General features: G+C 42.1%; 1 protein-coding gene across 4 annotated transcripts in view; it reads left to right on the forward strand.

Annotated features, from left to right (window-relative positions):
• Positions 1-17,270, forward strand: part of rreb1a (ras responsive element binding protein 1a) — a 56,860-nt gene extending 39,590 nt beyond the window's left edge. For all 4 annotated transcript variants that reach the window (XM_084398760.1, XM_084398761.1, XM_084398762.1 and 1 more), the window contains 9 exons: positions 923-1,012; positions 1,836-1,999; positions 7,531-7,681; positions 7,781-7,923; positions 9,900-10,089; positions 10,202-12,752; positions 12,885-13,049; positions 13,177-13,947; positions 14,246-17,270. In XM_084398760.1, the coding sequence (XP_084254886.1) occupies positions 923-1,012; positions 1,836-1,999; positions 7,531-7,681; positions 7,781-7,923; positions 9,900-10,089; positions 10,202-12,752; positions 12,885-13,049; positions 13,177-13,947; positions 14,246-14,739 (4,719 nt within the window). In that variant the 3' untranslated portion in view covers positions 14,740-17,270. The remainder of the gene's footprint in view (positions 1-922; positions 1,013-1,835; positions 2,000-7,530; positions 7,682-7,780; positions 7,924-9,899; positions 10,090-10,201; positions 12,753-12,884; positions 13,050-13,176; positions 13,948-14,245) is intronic.
• Positions 17,271-18,957: the final 1,687 nt, after the last annotated feature.

Here is an 18,957-nt window from a genome sequence, read left to right on the forward strand (position 1 = left end):
GCACCTATAAGCCTGTATCCTATTTTTCTTATTTTCTGTCGGGTCGGATTTTTCGCGCGCTGTCTGCGGATGTGACGTCAAGCGCGTTCATGTTGTGTCATATATATTGCAAACAAACTTAGTTTCTCAAACAATATATGTATTTGACTGTTCTTACCTCTGTAAACATAATGTTGACTTCTTTGCAGCGGATGACTTGTGAAGTGTGCACGTACGAGCGCGCTGCGAGAGCGAGCATAAAGGAAGAGCAGTTCCGTTTTTGGCCACAGGTGTCAGTCGCGAGTTTAAATTTCAAAAGCTGCATATAGCCTCTTTAAAGTAATCAAAAGGGACAGTAAATGCATAAAAAGACTGTTCTTTTGAACAGAATACTGCAAAATATATCGGTTTCCACAAAAATATGAGCATCAAATCATCATATTAGAGTGATTTCTGAAGGATCATGTGACACTGAAGACTGGAGTAATGATGCTGAAAATTGAGTCAAATTGAATTGAAAATTCAGCTTTGCCATCACAGGGAATATATTAAGTTTTAAAATATTTGCTATTATTTAAATTGTAATGTTTCACAATATTACAGTTTTCACTGTTTTTGATCAAATGAATGCAGCCTTGGTGAGCATAAGTTATTTTAAAAACATTAAAAAAAATCGTACTATCCCCAAATTTTTGAGTGTTACTGCAAATGTTGACAAACCTTTAGCAGATACACTCTTGAAATATTTGTCAACAGACTCTGGTGTGCATCCGAGTCCTGAAAACAGCTTTCGTGCCAGCCAGACATCAGATTTGCGTCCGCACCAAATCTCTGCTGTGAAATTGCCTTAAAACACCGTTTGTCACATAATATAACACAATGCTGCATGTATACTATGGAGATCTATAACTCAGACATTTTGCCTTGTATATATTTCTTTCAGGAAGCCAAAGATGACAGCGGGTTACTTGTCTGTCCGCTGTGTGATAAAGGCTTTCAGACCCAACACCAGCTCACCATGCACATCCGCCAGGTAACATGCACACCTAATTCATTTGTTCAATATACTGTTGCATACCTGTTGATTTCTTAAAGGGATGGTTCAGAGTAAAATCAACCTAGGGTCCTTTGCACCATGACCTCGAGCCAAACACCCCCTCCAGAAGCCTTTTTTCCCTTGGTCGAACATTATTAAAGTTAGAGCTTATTTAGCGATATCAGCCGGATGGCTTAGTGCAGGCGCTAATGGATCCAAGGCTGTATCTGGTAAATTACCCCACTAATAATGCCCAGAATGGTACCAAACTTCTACAGTAGTTCTGTACTCATAAAACGAGGCATTGGAAAGTTTGTAAGTACATCAGGAGTTTATTTAAATAACACTTGTCTGATGGCTAATGCTACCGCTAACCCGGACGTTGACATCACTTCAGTGGTTTGGGTGCTTACAATTAACTTTCCAATGCCTTGTTTTATGAGTACAGAACCTATTTGTACTACTGTAGAAGTTTGGTACCATTCTGGGCATTATTAGTGGGGATACAGCCTTGGATCCATTCGGCTGATATTTCAAAATAAGCTCTAACTTTAATAATGTTCGACCAAGGGAAAAAAGGCTTCTGGGGGGGTGTTTGGCTCGAGGTCATGGTGCAAAGGACCCTAGGTTGATTTTACTCCGAACCATCCCTTTTAAAGTCTGTATGCAAGTCAGCAAAGATGGAATAAAGACAAGTACCATTTATCCAAGTATTTTCAGAATATGCTTCGTTAGACAACCTGGGAGAGTTAGACAAGACAATATATTGAAGAACTTGGCCTATAGTGTTAGTTAGCTGACCCTAATTTCCTTTTTCCAGCACAACACCGATAGTGGGAATGCGGACCACTCTTGCAGTATCTGCGGGAAGTCTCTGAGCTCGGCTAGCTCTCTGGATCGTCACATGCTAGTGCACAGTGGAGAGAGACCCTACAAATGTAGTGTGTGCCATCAGACTTTCACTACCAATGGCAACATGCACAGGTGAGTCTTGGTTTACAAACTAAATTATTTGCATTCTGCTGTCAGGAGCCAAGATGTGTCCCTAAGGTTGAAGATTTTGAATGGCACGCCAGGATTGATCTTGTTTTAACAGGAGATTGCATTGCTCAAAGACGACATGACACTGCACACATTTAACCTCCATAATGTAATGAATTTCTGAGGAATATTGAAGATTCAGTGGGAAATAACGTAGGATTGGGACTTTACATTGGGAAGTAATTAGATTTCGATAGGGTGTGAAGATTTTTTGCCTGTAATACTATTGGTTAATTTCTTTTCTTCGTCTTATGGTTATGTCAGTAAATTATTTTGAGAGTTGATTGTTTTTTTTGTGTTTTTTTATACACTAAACTAAAGTTAATTTTGATTTCATGCTGTGATAGTGTAATTATCCATTTATTATTTTTACAGGTTTTAGTTTGTAATTTCATACAGAGTCACACACCTTTGTGAACGGTTGATTATTCAAATTCAGTGTGTCTTAAATGCAGTTGTAGATAGCTATGAGTTAAGATGCGTCACTGTATATGTGTGTGTGATTTAAGAGAAGGGAGATGTGCAGGAGTAGCACGGCCATCCGCCCTAATGTGTCGTCATACCTTCTGCTTAAATACTCCACAATGAGCTGTAATCCCAAGCTTAGCATTAACTTTGTGTCTTAGTGGAGGTAATTTGTTTGTGAGCAAGCAAAATAAGTCATATGCAGTTATTTTATTCCTTAATTGCTTTCATGCTGATCCAAATTTAAAACAAGGAGACCCAAGTGGTAACTAGATATTTACATGAAGAAATGTGAGTTGTGCAAAACACAGCACCATGAGATAGGGTGTTCTGGGTGGTTACCAGGGTGTTGCTAGGTTGTTCTAGGGTTGCTAATGTGTTCCATGTGATTGCTAGTGTATTGCTATGCAGCATCTAGTGCAGTGGTCTCAAACTCAATTCCTGGAGGGCCACAGCTCTGCACAGTTTAGCTCCAACCAGCTCCAACTCACACCTGCAAGGAAGTTTCTAGTAATCCTGAAGACCTTGATTAGCTGGATCAGGTGTGTTTGATTAGGGTTGGAGCAAAACTGTGCAGAGCTGTGGCCCTCCAGGAATTGAGTTTGAGATCACTGATCTAGTGTGTTCTAGGATTGCTACAGTGTTTTAAGTGGTTGCTAGTGCATTGCTATGCATCTGCAAGAGTGTTTTGGTATGTTCAAGCATGGTAAGATGCCAAAGAGAACTCAATGCAGTTCTGGCATGCTGTCTGTGAAGCTACTGTCTGTTTGCACGTTTTGAGAGTGTGCGCACAGAGAGCCGATGTAAGTTCTCATCTTATTGCGCTTGAATGCAGACCAGGTGAGCGGAACCCAGATAGCATGATCTAGAGCTGCACGATTAATCGTTAAAAGATCGCGATCTCGATTCAAACACCCACGCGATCTTACTCTTAAATGACAACGATTCGCATGTGTTAATTAAACCTTTGACAGAATCATACCGGAACATTCAGATCTGTGTTGGCGATCCGGTACGAAACAGCTTCACAAACAGTCTTTTCAACCGCACAGTATCATTATTTCCATGTTACAGATATTCATGTTGTCACAGAAGAAATTGGATAAAAGTTTAGCCTATAGTTTGGATATAAACACTGATGTATACGGAAGCGATCGAAATGGAGTAAATCACCTTTTGAAAGTTGCATAGCGCTTCAAATAACGATTGTATCGATTGCATCGTTACGCCACCAAAATGTATTTGTCAAAAAATGCTGATTCATCCAGTAATAAAACAAGTGAAGCATTTATGAGCGAGTCATTGAAGCATTCATTTAAACTATGGCTGCATTAATCAAAATGAAACGGCACTGGATTTGGCAAAGGCTGCGTTTAAAAAAAATAAAACATTTATGCACAGCTTGTCAGTGAAGCACAGCTCTGTGATCAGTAGTAAATTCGGCTCCTTCTGAAAGCCAGAAGGCGCTCTTGAGCAGAAACCCTGCAGAAGTACGATAACGCACGTCATTCCAGGAAATCCCTTTGCGCATCATACTATCTCTGTAGCTGAATAAACAGAAGTTTGAAATGCTTTTAATGATTAAACAATAATAAAAACACACAGCAATATATGGTTTATCTGAGTTCTTTAAGCCTACTTGGGTATTTTCATGATTATAAAGTATATTTATACTTCAATGCTAATCGACATAGCCTTTATCACTGTATAGCATACTATGAAATAATATGTTGCGTGCCAACTGATGCTCAACTGTCGTTATGAAGTGAGTTTGGAGTAAAAACATGTTATTAAATGTTGTCTAAGGTTCATAAATGCTTCTCATGTTTGGAAAGATATTTGACGCATGTTGCTTTTTCAATTGCACGTTATAAGCGACTCAAATTCGCAGTGCTTTCAGATGGAGCAGCATTTGCTACTGATTACAGAGCTGTGCTTCACTATCAAGCTGCGCATAATAAATAATCGCAACCTTTGCGATTTCATAATCGCAATAAGCCAAATCGGTTTAATCGCGATTTCATGTTAATTCGTTTAATCGTGCAGCTCTATTTCTAACCTTTTTTTTTTGTAAATTAGTAATTCAGATTGATAATTTTTTAATAGACTTGCAGCAATTAACATTTGTCAGAACCTCTAGTAAATTACTTTTTTTAAGTTGCCTGTTCAGAATCGTGGGAGGATCATGATGTGTTTGAAACCAAAAAAAATCTTGATTCTCAGTTTATATAGAATCGTGCAGCTCTAATGTGATCGTATACTGTAACGCTAGGCATGCTGTGTTAATTACATTAAATAGAAAATATTAAACACGGACATTACCTAAATTATTTTGACAGCCCTAATAATTTGAGAAGTTGAATTTCTCAAGTATATATGCTGTTTTTTTGTGTGTGTTTTTTTTAGAGAAGTGAAAGCTTGTTGGTTGATTACATCCTTTAGGCCTCACCCTGCCTTTGCCTGGCACCGCGTTGAAGAGTTGCCCAGAGGATGAGTGTGCCACAAAGATAAATGAAAAGGCGTTGGTTTGTTTGTGTATGTTGGTGGTCATATACTTGTGCTACTAGCTGGGTTTGTCAGCTATGTAGCCTTGCTCTTGTTTAAGGAGAGAGAGAGAGTTGCAGGAAGCGAAGGGTGACTTTAAAACACCTCCCCCACCCGTCGCCTCCCCAGTTTTGGTCATGGTATCTTCTCCCAGCAGGCCTTGCTGATGGAGGAGGTAAACATGAACTTCCTCCCAAGGTTGTGGAGGTTGATGGTGAAGTGCATATGGGGAATCTGTGTGTGTATTTGTGTGGACAGCTCTTAGTAAGTTGTTAAAGGCCTGCAGGGTAAGGATGGCTTGAATAGACTCTCTGTAAATTGCAGTTATCTGGTAGTAAGCAGAAGTAAAGTGAAATTGGGTGGGTGGAATTGGGTGTACTACACCACCTTTGATATGCATGGAATGTGCTGTGACGGATGTGAAGGGAATCTGGATTTACTACATCAGCTGTTACTGTCCTAATAACATTTCCTCCTCTTTCTCATCGTCTTGTGTTCTTCGTAATCTGTTTTAATTTTGATGAGTATAAAGAAAATGTAAACACTGTTTGCCTATGCAAAAAAAAAAATTGCGCACATGCTGCAAGTGTGTAGTTTGCTAGGGTGTTCTGGGTGGTTACTTAAAAATTGGAATATATTTTTTGCCGATTGTTGTAATCTTACAAGCAAAACTTCCCATCACTTACGTCTTTAGCACAAACAGTGCTGGGCAAGGTACATGTCAAAGTTGAATTGTGATTTGTTATGAATTACATAATGTATGTTAGAATATTTGGCTACATTCACTTCTTTCATAGTTTTCCCCCCATTTTTTTTTCCCTCATCATTGTATTCGTGAACACCTGAACAATATTTGAGCAGTGTGAGAAAGTGTTTTTTTTTTTCAGTGCTGAAATAAGTTAACTGATAGTTATGAGGCCTCATGTATGACCGAGGAAGTTGTCCATGTAGTTGGCAAGGAATCAGCCATCTTGTGCCAAAGCATCACATGGTTTGGGGAGGGGGAGGGCTGGGAGGAGAAGGAGGGAGTCACTGTTGCCATGGAGAAAGGTCACAACTTCACAGAAGAGAGTCAAAGTGTGTTCTGATTGGCTGCTTTTATTTGCTTTAACTCCTTCAGTCTTAGCGACTCCACTGAACAGCCATAGGTTTAAAGGGGTGCCCTTGCTTTGACATTGCTTGGACAAAAAGAGGTAACTTTCTGACACCACAGTGCCCTCTGTCTGTGCTCTGCGGGAACACCGTGGAATGCTTGGATTGGATGGAATGAACCTGTTTATGCATCAACAAGTTTTATGATCCTTTACAGATTAGCCAGCTTGCTCATGAAATGTCCATATTGACATCCTTCATTCAAGGCCAGGAAACTTCAGTCTAGTGCAATTTGAAAAAAAAAGTTACCTCCACATTACTCATTACAATTTAATTGAAACTGTTCTGCATGACTCAGATTCAGTCATATACTTATTATAAACTAGCCATATTGAACTAATTAGTATTTTTCAGTGGATACGTTGTCATCCTGTGTATGAGGTTACAGTGGTGGTGATTTCCATCCAATCACAGTTTGCTGACTTGGCATTGTTGGTTTTCTGTGATTGGTCAAAGGCAAGGTCAGAGTCCAGAGCAGAGAGATATAACAGCCTTTCAGATCCTCACACGAGTGTCCAACATGCTGCTTGCTATTAATAAACCACTGACTGCAAAGTGAAAACTGAGACCTGCAAGACCATGGGATGTCTGACCTTTTTTACACTTGCACATGCATGTACACTTCCAAAGTACTTTCATAAGATAAACTTTTATAGGTACACATGTATAAACTTTGGATGAAGCAGACATGTGTCATTGACATGTAATCTTTGATTGTACTATAAATATAAATATTTTTGTCTCTGTGTGAGTTCAATGAAAGACTAAATGAATAGTGTATGTGATATTTTAGCCAACAGTGGGCTTGAAGCTGTTACTTAAGTCAGGCATCCTGATTTCTTAGGGCCTCCACTTCCTTTGTATCCTCACTGGTTTCCTCAGGATCTCTCTGGAAAATAGAGGATCAACTCCTGCCCTCTCCATGCAACATTACCGCTCTCTTCCGCTGATCTCAACCCGCCATCTTGGACTCCACATATGCACAGTCATATAGAGTCTGCGAGATAATTGCAGGAGTTTCCAGGCCATTAGCATCATCCCATTACAGTCATTTCTGTTGGCTCCCATTGGGATGAACAGGGGTTCCTCTACCCTAAATTTCTAGAATATTATTAATTAATTACTCATCCATCAAACTGGTGGGAGGCAGCTGGAAATGTCCTCAGGATGCAACTACTTCCCAAGCATTTGTTCCACAAATGCCCAAGCATTTTTCAGAGATCAGAATAATTTGTGATGATCGCTAAACAATCTGTGACAGCTGGTTTAACACACAACATGCAGTTTTACAGGACTCTTTTACCTGTTTTCAGACACATGAAGATCCACGAGAAGGACTCTGCCAGCTCCATCCCCAACAGTCCGACTCTTTCTCCACCTAAGCGACGACGTCCCTCTGCAGCCAAACGCAAGCTAAACCCAGATGAAGACCGAGAGAAGACAGAGGAGCCATCCAGCAAAAAGGTAAGTGTGGATCCACCATCTTACCCAGTGCTATCTGCACCCCAGGACGGTGCTCCCAAGTTAAGCTACAAATAGCTGACAGTGACCTGTGTGCTGCAGGTCCTGGAGGATAGTGGGGCAGATGAGCAGAGTTTGAACAAAGGACAGGAGGAAGTCTTGACCTGTCCTATCTGCTTCAAGAACCTCACATGCAGAAATGACTTTGACACCCACATGGAGACCCATCCTGACACTACACTGAGGTACAAACACATGCATCAGGATAGGAAATGTATTGTTGTGAAGAGGCATGAATTTATTTCAGGCTTGATAACAAAGGAATGTTTAGAGTTTGACAATGGAACAGTTTTGGCCCTTCCTACACTCGGTTTTCTGTTCAGTATATTATAGCTGTCCATTAAGCTCAGACAGGAATGTTGTCCCTTTTGTTTGAGGTGAGAGTTGTATTGCAGGGAGACGCCAATAGCTGGGGCTTTAGGCTGGATCCCTGCAGTTGCTGGGAGATATGGTGGCATGCTTTGTGCTGGTACAGTCATAATTTAACACATCCGAATACAGAGGGGGCAACTCCTCTTGCTTATTAACTATATAAGCAAGGGATTTAGTTTCATTGGGATTTGCATTTTATATTGTGCTACATGTTAAAAAAAAAAAAAACATTTCGGTTTGGTTCAGATAGAAATCTTTCATCTTGTTTTACAGGTTTGGCCTTCTGAGTGTGTCAGAGTTTGGATTTTAAGCTGTATTTGTTTTGCTTATTGAAATGTTATGCTGAAATGTAATTGGCTGAGAATGATCATACCTACATGAGTGTAATCCTGTCGACGTGTCCCCCTCCCAATTGTGAGAGGCCTAAGAGGTTTCTTCCCTCCCATCCCAACCACCCCTCCCCGCCCCGCATGTGGCCCCCAGGCTTAAGGCAAGGAAGTGGCATGTAAAGGAAAGAAGGGAAAATGGAGGGGGGAGGGACCACAGAGGTTGTGTGGCTGGGGGGGGGGGATTTAATGAGACACAGGAGGAGACTTCAGCAAGATGCATTCTGCAGGACATCTCTGTAGTAGTGTGTGTGTGCATGCATGTGTGTGAGGTGGTATCTGTATCCTTGGAGACATCAGTCTGTAGACTATCCCTCTAAAATCACCCAACCGATGGCTAGCTCCTAGTTAATGGATAGCTGTATGGGATTGCTCTGGGTAAAGGAAGTTGGCAGGGCCTGTCTGAGTTTCAGAGCAGAGTTATTGTTGTATGGAAGTGCTGCAAATTTAGCACTAATCCGGTGTAATCACAAGAGCTAAGAGTGCTAGTTAAGAGGATCTAGACTGCTGTGAATTGGGTTCCACTCTGAAGAGTTCTAAAAGCAGCTAAATAACCACACTTACACGTACAAACAGACACAAGCATGCTTTTCAAGATACAGACATGTTATCTCTCTCACCCAAACAGCCCTTCCAAGTAATGCAGACACTCCCATACATGCATGCTATACTAAAATGAATAGAGCCAACTCTGAAATCTGATTGGATGAGCCACGTTTGAAGTCATTGCAAAATAGCCAATAGAAACAACAGCATCCTGGACAGGGAATGGTTTAGTGTAATTATATGCAACAGTGCATGAACTCTTTGTAACAGGACAGCTAAATTTTGCTTCTCCATTTTGATTTAGATGATTTCCTCATACAACTCTGACCAAATGTATTAAAGCATTCACAAGCAGTAATCTTTAACCTGTTAGCACTTTAGCTCATTATGCTTCTCAGGTGGATGCGCTGCTATGCTCTGCCTTGCATTGCATTGTGTATGTCTGCTGAGATAAAAGCTGCTTATAGTCCCTACGGACACGTCATCATCATGATCAGGGACAGGACATGTGACAAGACCAGTGCACAGACATTAACCAGCTGTCTTTTGCAGCACCCAATAAACGCTGAACGAGAGCCATTGTAGGCTAGGGTGTGTGATTACTATTGACTTTCAAATTCACCTAGGAAATCCTATATATATTTTGGATGTCTAGGATGCATTTCCACATCACACTGTAGATTGGGCACTATTTCCTGAAGAATTTGAGCAATGATAAATAATAATAATAGTAATAATGTCAGTGTGTTATTGAGAATGAATTTTATGCATATACAACATGCAGATTAACTACAAATAGATACAAACAATGTGTGTGGTGCATCTTTGAAATCAACGCCTTACATTCTTATTCCTAGATGTGATTTATGCTGCATTTCTTTCCGGACACACCGAAGTTTGCTCCGCCACAATGCAGCTACCCATAAGCAGCTACCCACAGACCCCAATGGACGACCCTTTATTCAGAATAACCCATCCATCCCTCTTGGCTTTAATGATCTGGCTTTCATTGACTTTTCATGCCAGAAGTTCCCTCGTATTGCCCAGGTAAAAGCCATTGTCAACTTTTATGTGGTTAATCTGCACAGTTTGTAAAAGTTCTTTGTCTCGACTGTAATATGCGAGTTTTGTTAAGTTTCATTTTTATTTTGACCCACAGATTTGGTGTGAAACAAACCTCCGCCGATGTACTGGCAAATTCCATCGTTTTGTATGTGACACATGTGATAAGGCATTCCCTCTTAGCTCAGCTCTGGACTTGCACAGAGCTTCACATGAGACTTCAAGTGGCACCCAAGAGACCACTTCACCTTTAATTATGAAAGATGAGCCTCCCACTCCTGAGAAAAGTAGCTTCATGGACTCCCTGGGCTTGCAGCACATCTCTCAGATCAAGCCTGCCCCCTCAGAAGAGGATATCCAGCAGGCCAAGCTAGATAGCATCCGGGTTATCCATGTAGATCCGAATCAGTCCACCGTACCTCAAGAGGCTGGCCTTGTTGGTGGGGTTAACCTGTCTCTTGTCGACCCAGCGACTCTTCACGGACTGTCCCATCAAGAAGCTCTCAAACTGCTGTCCCTTCAGCCTTTCCAGACAGGTTTTCTGGTGCAGCCAGATGGTGGTATGGTGGTGAAGCCTGTTTGTGGTGAATCCGGCATGGAACTCGCTGATATACAGCAAATACTCCAAGTAGCTTCAGCTGTTCCTAACCAAATCTCGCTCCCACCCTTATCCAAGGCACCCTGTAGTGCTGTGCAGTCGGGCTACAAGCAGATGCCTCCTCTCAAGCCAAAGCCCTTGGTGGCTCCCAGAACCAGTATGGTAGCTTCAACTCCACCACCCCTATTAAACACCCAGCAAGCTTCACTGGGCTGCATCAGCCCTAGCCTCCCACCCCCTGCCAGCCATCCTCTCAAGAAAGCAAGGGATCTCTCCTCATCTTCCTCTCCCTCTTCTGCCAACAACCAGGCTTCTGCAGAGAGGATACAAATGGAGGCAGACTGCATGGGAGATGCCCATACCCCAATGGAAATGGATGAAAGACATATCAAGCAGGAGAATGGCAAGTTAGATGAGACCACTGTAAAGAAGGGAGGAACTCAAAAAGGCTCATACCCCTGCCGATTTTGTGACCAGGTCTTTGCTTTCTCTGGTGTCCTGCAGGCACACATGCGATATCATTTGGGCATCCTACCCCACCAATGCAATATCTGCGACTATGTTGCTCCAGACAAGGCTACATTGATCCGTCATTTGAGAACGCACAGTGGCGAGCGGCCCTATGTCTGCCGTCTCTGTCATTACCCATTTACTGTCAAGGCTAACTGTGAGCGCCATCTTCGCAAAAAGCACATGAAAAACAATCGCAGGGAGATTGAGAAAAACATCAAGTATGTTACCTCGTCCACGTCCACAGCAGATGTACTGGAGCAGGCTGGGACTAGTGAAACTACATGCCGCTTCTGTGGGGAGGACCTAAAGACCTTCCGGGCCCTGCAGATTCACTTGCGAACACATAATGGCTGCCAGCGAAAGCCATTTGAGTGCAAGCGTTGTGGAGCAGCCTTCCTTGCCAAGCGTAACTGTATCCATCACCTTCTCAAACAACATCCAGAGGTCCAAGAGCAGGATATTGAAGAGCACATAATCACTCTTCTAGCTGCCTCAACCCAAAATAGCCCAAACCCATCTCCACACAATGGGGTTTCTCCTAGCACTGTGGTGCAGCCTATCAAGATTGAAGACCTCAACTTCTACGGCGTGGATATGGATCAGCCTCTGGACTTCTCTAACAAAAGTCGTGGGGGCAGCAGTGTTGGAAGTGTGAGTGGATCACCCGGGATCAAAATTGAGCCTGTCTCCTATGACTCTTCCATGGAACCCATTGACCTCTCTATTCCTAAGAATCCTCTGAAAAAGCTTAAACAAGACATTGAGGCTGTATTGCCAAGAGAGATTAAGAAAGAACATTCAACCATTAGCATCCTTGCACAGGCTCTTCAGACTGATAAGTCCATTGATGAGAAGCCCCAACCGCTTGGATGCTACCAGGTCCCCGTAGCCTTGACCTCCCTTACTGGTAGCACTAATTCTGCAGGAAGACCCTTGCGTCTAAAGCCTCTGCTTCCTAAACCTTCCTCTGCTGCTGTGAAGGAGCTTCCACCACTGGCATCAATTGCTCAGATAATTTCCTCTGTTTCTGGTGCCCCTGACCTTCTAAAACGGGACAACACTAATAGCCTTCAGGCTGATTCTGATACACATGGCAAGCAAGAGTCAACAGATACCTTGATAGAGGAGCTCTCCGTAGAGTGCTCCAAGAAGAGGTCCAGGAAAAGGGCTTCCAGAAGCATAACGAAAGAGAAAACTGTGATAAATGCCACAGACCCGAGTATTGATTTGGAGTCTAGTGGGGAGTTTGCAAGTGTTGAGAGGATGTTGGCGAACACTGATGCGAACAAGTTCAGTGCCTATCTTCAGACCAACACAATTGAGTTGGCAAGAAAAGAAAGGCAGCAGCCAGGTGCTAGTGACGAGAAAGAGGTGAAAGATGAGAAACGCTTTCCAGCCCGGCAGACTATTCAACCCCATCAGTCCAAAGGGAAGAAGAATGCATACTCAAATTCCGTGCAAAAGATGACTTGCCCTTTTTGTCCCAGAGTTTTCCCTTGGGCCAGTTCGCTTCAGCGCCACATGTTAACACACACAGGTGACTCTTATGTACATTTTTACAGACTACAGCACTACAAGGGTGTACACAGTTAATGTACACCTTCTATGTTACCCCTCATAGTATGTGTGTAATTTATTTTCTTGATTTTATTTTTAATTTCTTAAACAGGTCAGAAGCCATATCCTTGTCCCCAATGTGATGCCTTCTTCTCGACCAAGTCCAACTGTGAGCGACATCTTTTACGCAAGCATGGCGTTTCCAACCGAGTGCTTAGGCGCAATGGTGGAATACCCAAGTCTAAAGATGCAGAGGAAGGCTCACAAGAGAGTGCAGGTATCAAAAATAATATACAAACTTTAAATTGCTTATAGACGGTGGTATCTTTTTAACTGTTGATTAACCATTGAGGTTAAAACTGCACTTTATTACCTGATGTGTAATGTGTCAATTTATATTTTAGAGAGCACGTCTGAGACAGAGCTTCCTGTGAGTGAGGCAATGGATCTCACAAGATCAGACCCTGAGAAGCCTGAAGCAATGGATGCTGAAAAACCCTCACCAGCTAAGCCGACAGAAGCAGCTGTTGTAGAGCCTATTCCTCACAAAGAGGAAGAGGACCCAACAGCTCTCGAGTCATTGAAGCACAGTGACTCAGAAAAAGAGGATGGTGATTCCCATAGCAATAAGACCCTTGACTTGACGTTTGTCTCTAAGCCAAAGGACTTCAAGATCACTGAGAAAGACCAGCCACAGTCCTCCCCTGCAGCAGATGGTGACATGTCTGATAAAACACCTCAGGATGAGTCCAAATTCACCTGCAAAAGTTGCAAGAAGAGTTTCCGCTACGCTGCCACCCTTACCAGACATGAGAAAGTTCATCAGCAGGATGAAGCATCAGACTCAACTAACGGACTTGCACAAAGCCTCACAAAATCGGCTGATCCAATTATGCCTTGTGAAAATAAGAAAGAGGTTACAGACGAAGAGGTGGAGAGCTTCAAGAAGGGCACCTCTGAGAACGAGGGAACGGGCAGTGTGGTGGAGAGTGGATCGGAGGAAGATAAGGAGGAGAGGAGTGATGAAGAGGGGGCTGCAACTGAACCAAAGAGTGCCGAGGGAGAAAGTGAAGAACTTGGCAGCAAGCCAGACAAGAGGAAAAAGGTGTGCAATATATGCAACAAACGTTTCTGGAGCCTTCAGGATCTCACCAGACACATGCGCTCTCACACAGGTAAAGACAAATCTGAAAACATACTTAGATGGGTAAATCATTCATAAGAACTGACAGCTCTTGTTTGATAACTAAATGTTTCGGTTAAACTATTTTAAGGTGTCGTTGTTACAGTGTAATTATATATTTAAGTACTGAGTAATAATGTACTTGCTATAGGGTTAGGGTAGGATTGTGATTTGGTTGAGGGTTAGTGACTGTTATTATATGGTAAGTACATGTAACAAGGACCCTAAAATAAAGTGTTACCAATGTTTCTTATTAAAAGCTCAATGTTTTTAATGCTTGTTTCTACCAGGTGAGAGGCCTTACAAGTGTCAGACATGTGAGCGCACCTTCACCCTCAAGCACAGTTTGGTCCGACATCAGCGTATCCACCAGAAACTACGTGGAGTGGATAGTGATGGTTCGACTTGTGGGGCCGCGGGTGGACCCGACGAGGAGGGCTTCAGTGGGCGTTCGGCTAGCGAAGGCGAGTGCACACCCACCAGCACCAATCCACCCTCTGAGAATGAAAGTGAAATAACAGACACTGTTAAGGGGGAACCGACCTCACAGGATAAAGAGGACTGTGTACCCGCTGTGGAAACTGAAGAGTTTAAACTAACTTCCGAGACTGGACCAGAAACACCCAAAGAACCTTCAGCAGAGGAACAAGCATCAGATTCATCCAACACATCTGACGTAGAGCCGTCGGAGGGATTCATCCAAGGTTTACTGGAGATCCACACCAAGCCCACTACTGAGCACATTTTGCCCACCTCCGAACCGCCACTGCTTGGGGTGAAGTGAAGAGCGACTCTTTCTTGGTTTATCTTTACGTTGTGAAACATTGTGCTGCAACAAGAAGCAGTGCCATATAACAAAAGTACATTGCAGTGAAAAAAGCGATGACTGTTTCCAAGTGCCTTTCTACTTTTTTTGCTATATCTTTATCAGCATTTATCATGATCTAAAGTTGATTTTTATAGTATTTTACAATGATCGTTGTGATTTTTTTTGTTTTGTTTTTTTGTTGTGGAATCCTGAGAGAACTACAATAAGCAATATATGAACAAATTTGCATATCGTTTTGTACAGTTCAGCGACAGTGAAAACTGTCTTATGAAAAGCAGGTTTATAGCCTATTCAACGAAGGCTGAGACTAACAAGAGGAGATATTTCTACTGAGAGGCTCGCACCCAAGTGCATAACTGGAATACGCAAAGACGACTTGTTCACCACAGGGCTTCTTCGTGGCTGTTTGTCCTCCCTTTATTTGCCTGTAGTTTCCCATTTTGTGTAAATCCTTTAATGACAAAGGCTTCCAGAGTAATTGTTTTATTACAATAATGAGCTCTGTTGTTCTGGGTGCTGTCACGTAGAGATTCTTTGGGAGGGGAAACAGCCCAGCAAAGATCTGAGGGTCATGCTTGGAAAGGTGTTTAACAGCTATGACGTAAAGTATATGGGCAATGTTTGCCCAAAAATAGGTGATGAATGTCCAGCTGTGCTGATTGTGTCAGATGTCCTTAGCATTAGCGTTTTGTTTCTTTGGCACAAAAGGGGTGGTTTTTAATGAGGGAAGGCATGTTTTTAACTTAAGGGCTCATGAATGACTGTCCCTCAAGCCCTATCTCAGCAACTTAAGAACACACACACAAAAACAACAACAACAAAAAATAAGGAATTACAGGAAGCCCATGAGTTATAAATCTGATGTACTTGACAAAAATGATGAAATGTGTACCTGTTTCCAGGGTGACTCGTCTTCCAAAAACATCACTTTTTAAGCCTTACTCTTTCTTCTGAGCTTTAGGCAGGCGTCTCACTTTCTGCCGGGCTCATGAACTAAAATTCATGGTGTACTTGAACCCTGTCGCCCTGCTGCCTCCTGTCGGGATGTGCCTCAACTAGGAGGACTCCATGTCAATCACACGTTCTTTTGTAGTGTTGGATCTCTTTGACCTCTCAGTTTTATGAACTCATGTTGTAAAAAAAAAACCTCAGACACAAACAAAGCAAACCTCAAAGGGCATGAAGACTGTTTGAAATCGCATGGACTGGTAAGCGTGATTTCCTGGAGCAACCGTCTAGCAAAAGAAATGACTGTTGACCTGCAGGATGATATAAGAAGGCAAATGAGTGAAAAGGAATATTGAACCGATTGTGGCAATGGAGAGAGAATTTGCCCCTGATTGGAAATCAGGTTGTGTGCGCCCCCTAGTGGTGAATATCTAACATCTCTGCTCAGGCAGGAGACTTGTAGTATTGGATGAACTTGAATGCAATTGCAATCGCTTTCTCAATCTGTGTATTCCGGGACTTTCTGCTTCTCCCGATGCCTTTTCCTGGGTTCATGTGAGTGTGTTTTGTGTTGGTTGTGCGTGGAAGTGGTTGGTTTTCTGGTAAGAATGCTCACAGACTGTTTTTAATGTATTTATTATGACCCAGTGCAGGTGAAGTAAATGTGGAGAAGCCATGTATTAACACAATTATGCTGCATAAAAAATGATTCAAATTCAATACTTAGCATCCCAGCTTTGATCTGGGTTCTTGATGATAAAAATCACTTTTGATCTGAAAGCTTTATGTAGACCTTTGTATGCATTGTTTTTTTGTAGAATGTGTGGTCTGTTTCTGTTATCTTTATTATATTATTATAATGATGATGATGATGATGATGATGATTATTTCAGTTTGACAGAGAAGTTGTTTTCATTGATATATTCTTTTAAGTATAAAACTGTGAAATTTACTGTTATTCTGCTATGGGTGAATCTGTAGGGTAGGTTTGCATGATAACCTTTTATGTTGTTGAGTTATAAATGTTTATTTTTTCTTCTTCTTCTCGCCCCACCTGCCGCCTCGCTCTGTCTCACTCTCAGGGTTCGTACAAAAGGCTTTCTCAAATCATAATTTTCCTTGCAAAATTGTTCTTCACCTATGATTTCTGAATATATTAAATCGTCAATCACTACTTTTTTAGCACTTGACTGTGAATTCAAATCAACAGGGTGGAGTTATCAAATCCACATTCCACTCTTAGGTTTTTCTACAAGATATGTTCACCTTTTTCCCTGTTTTTCTTTCTTTTCTTGTTTTAATCCTCCCTGTCTCTTTGGAAGAATGGAGACCTGTCACTGTTTGACGTGTTGACCGATGTAAAAGGGAGTTTCGTGTCGCTGCTACATCCCCAAAAATAATTCTACTGGACTTGAATGGAACCAGAATCACCAGAACATTTTTGGTACACTACTCTTGTTCTTCGAATGAGTGCTTCAGAATCAGAAATTTAAGCTGTTCTGTATCAAAACTATTCAAGCAATAAAGATATATTAATGAAAAGGTGTGGCAGGATTATTATTTTTTTACCTTCCCAAAAACGATCAGGCAGTGTTGTTGCCCATTTAATGCATAAGTTTGTGTTCTTCAGTCCAGAATTCTACTGGGCTTGTCAAGCTTTTGTTTTTGGCAAGCAGTATAAAGGCCTATACATCTTTCTCAACCCATTTGTCCAGAAAGAAGTACATCCAAAATCGCATGCTGTCATACTAAGTTGGTACTACATTTGATGAGGAACGAACTTAACCATTAAATATAGTCTGAATGTGTGCAATAAATCCAGACGGACCACATTTGCCATGTTGGATTTGTTATATGTTGTGTTCCTTCACTGCCATTCACGACCTCACCGGATAGTAAAGTGTCCAATGGATGTGCACTTCAGAATCCTTGTGGAAGTAGTACCCAAATGTTTTATGAATAGTAATACTGTGAATAACAAGCTTCTCATGTAATGTTTACTGTTATGTAGGGGATTAGGCATATTTGGACACAGGTACTGTTTCCAGGAATTTTGCATGTTGCATCCACACCAATGATTGGCTGGTTGGCTTCAGTAGTTAACCCCTTCTGGTAGATGCTGTAACTACACCATGCAAATAGCCCTTTAAGGGATAGTTCACCAAAAAATTAAAATTAGCCCATGATTTACTCACCCTGAAGCCATATATATGACATTCTTCTTTCAGACGAATACAATGGCTCTTCCAAGCTTTATAATGGGAGTGAATGGGTTTTTGTTTTTGGAAGTCCATCAAAGCGCATCCATCCCTGATTAAAGTGCTCGAAACGGCTCCAGGGGTTTATAAAGGCCTTCTGAAGCGATGCGTTCGTGTAAGAAAAATATATCTAAAACTTTATCGACTAAAATAACTTACCTTCTGGCAGACGGCCGTACGCAAGTCAACTTGCGCCAAAAGAGTAATGCTTGACGATGTATGACGTAGGATGTAGGTGACTCCTCCCGTGGTTCAAACAATCAGGGCTGGGCAACCCAGGGGGGTAATCTATCAGCCGGAAACTGAAGCTTCCCCGGGGGCCGCCATTGATTGGCAGACCATCACCTGCTGTTAGCATACCATTGACTCCCATTCATTTTGGCGTCACTTTGCCAGCGAATAACTTTACATCTGAGACTCCATTTGTCCATTATTTATTTCTAAAGAAACACGAAAATGTATAAAAGGCTCCATTACCTTGTATCTTACGCTATGGCCCTGTAGAAGCAGTTTTTGTAAAAATAGGCTAACGATTGCGTCATAACCACGCGACTCTGTCGCACAGTAGAGAGATTACCGTATGGACAGGAGGAGAAGCTCGCGGGCAATCGGGGGGACGTGGAGGCAAAATGACAAAATAATTAATCAGAATACTCAGCAAAAGTTTCTCCTGCTCCAGCTCATGGACAGCTCCTACTCACACTCTCCGTCTCTGCAAGTTTCGGAAGGGAATGATTCAGATTTCTCTTGGCACAGCTACTAGAAGACAGACGGGTTGCTCACGTCACATCTACGTCGTCAAGCTCAGTTTGAGTCTGCGCAGTACGCTCAGCCATCAGGAAGTGAGTGCTTCTAATTGACTTCACTTTTCTCCGTTGAATCCAATTGGGTCACTGTGTCCATTTCTTTTACGGTCTATGGGGCAACCGCGTTCGTCATTACGTTGTGCGTCAAGTTCAAGTGGTAC

The sequence above is a fragment of the Rutilus rutilus genome (genome assembly GCF_951802725.1).
Source record: "Rutilus rutilus genome assembly, chromosome: 24".
Taxonomy (NCBI): domain Eukaryota; kingdom Metazoa; phylum Chordata; class Actinopteri; order Cypriniformes; family Leuciscidae; genus Rutilus; species Rutilus rutilus.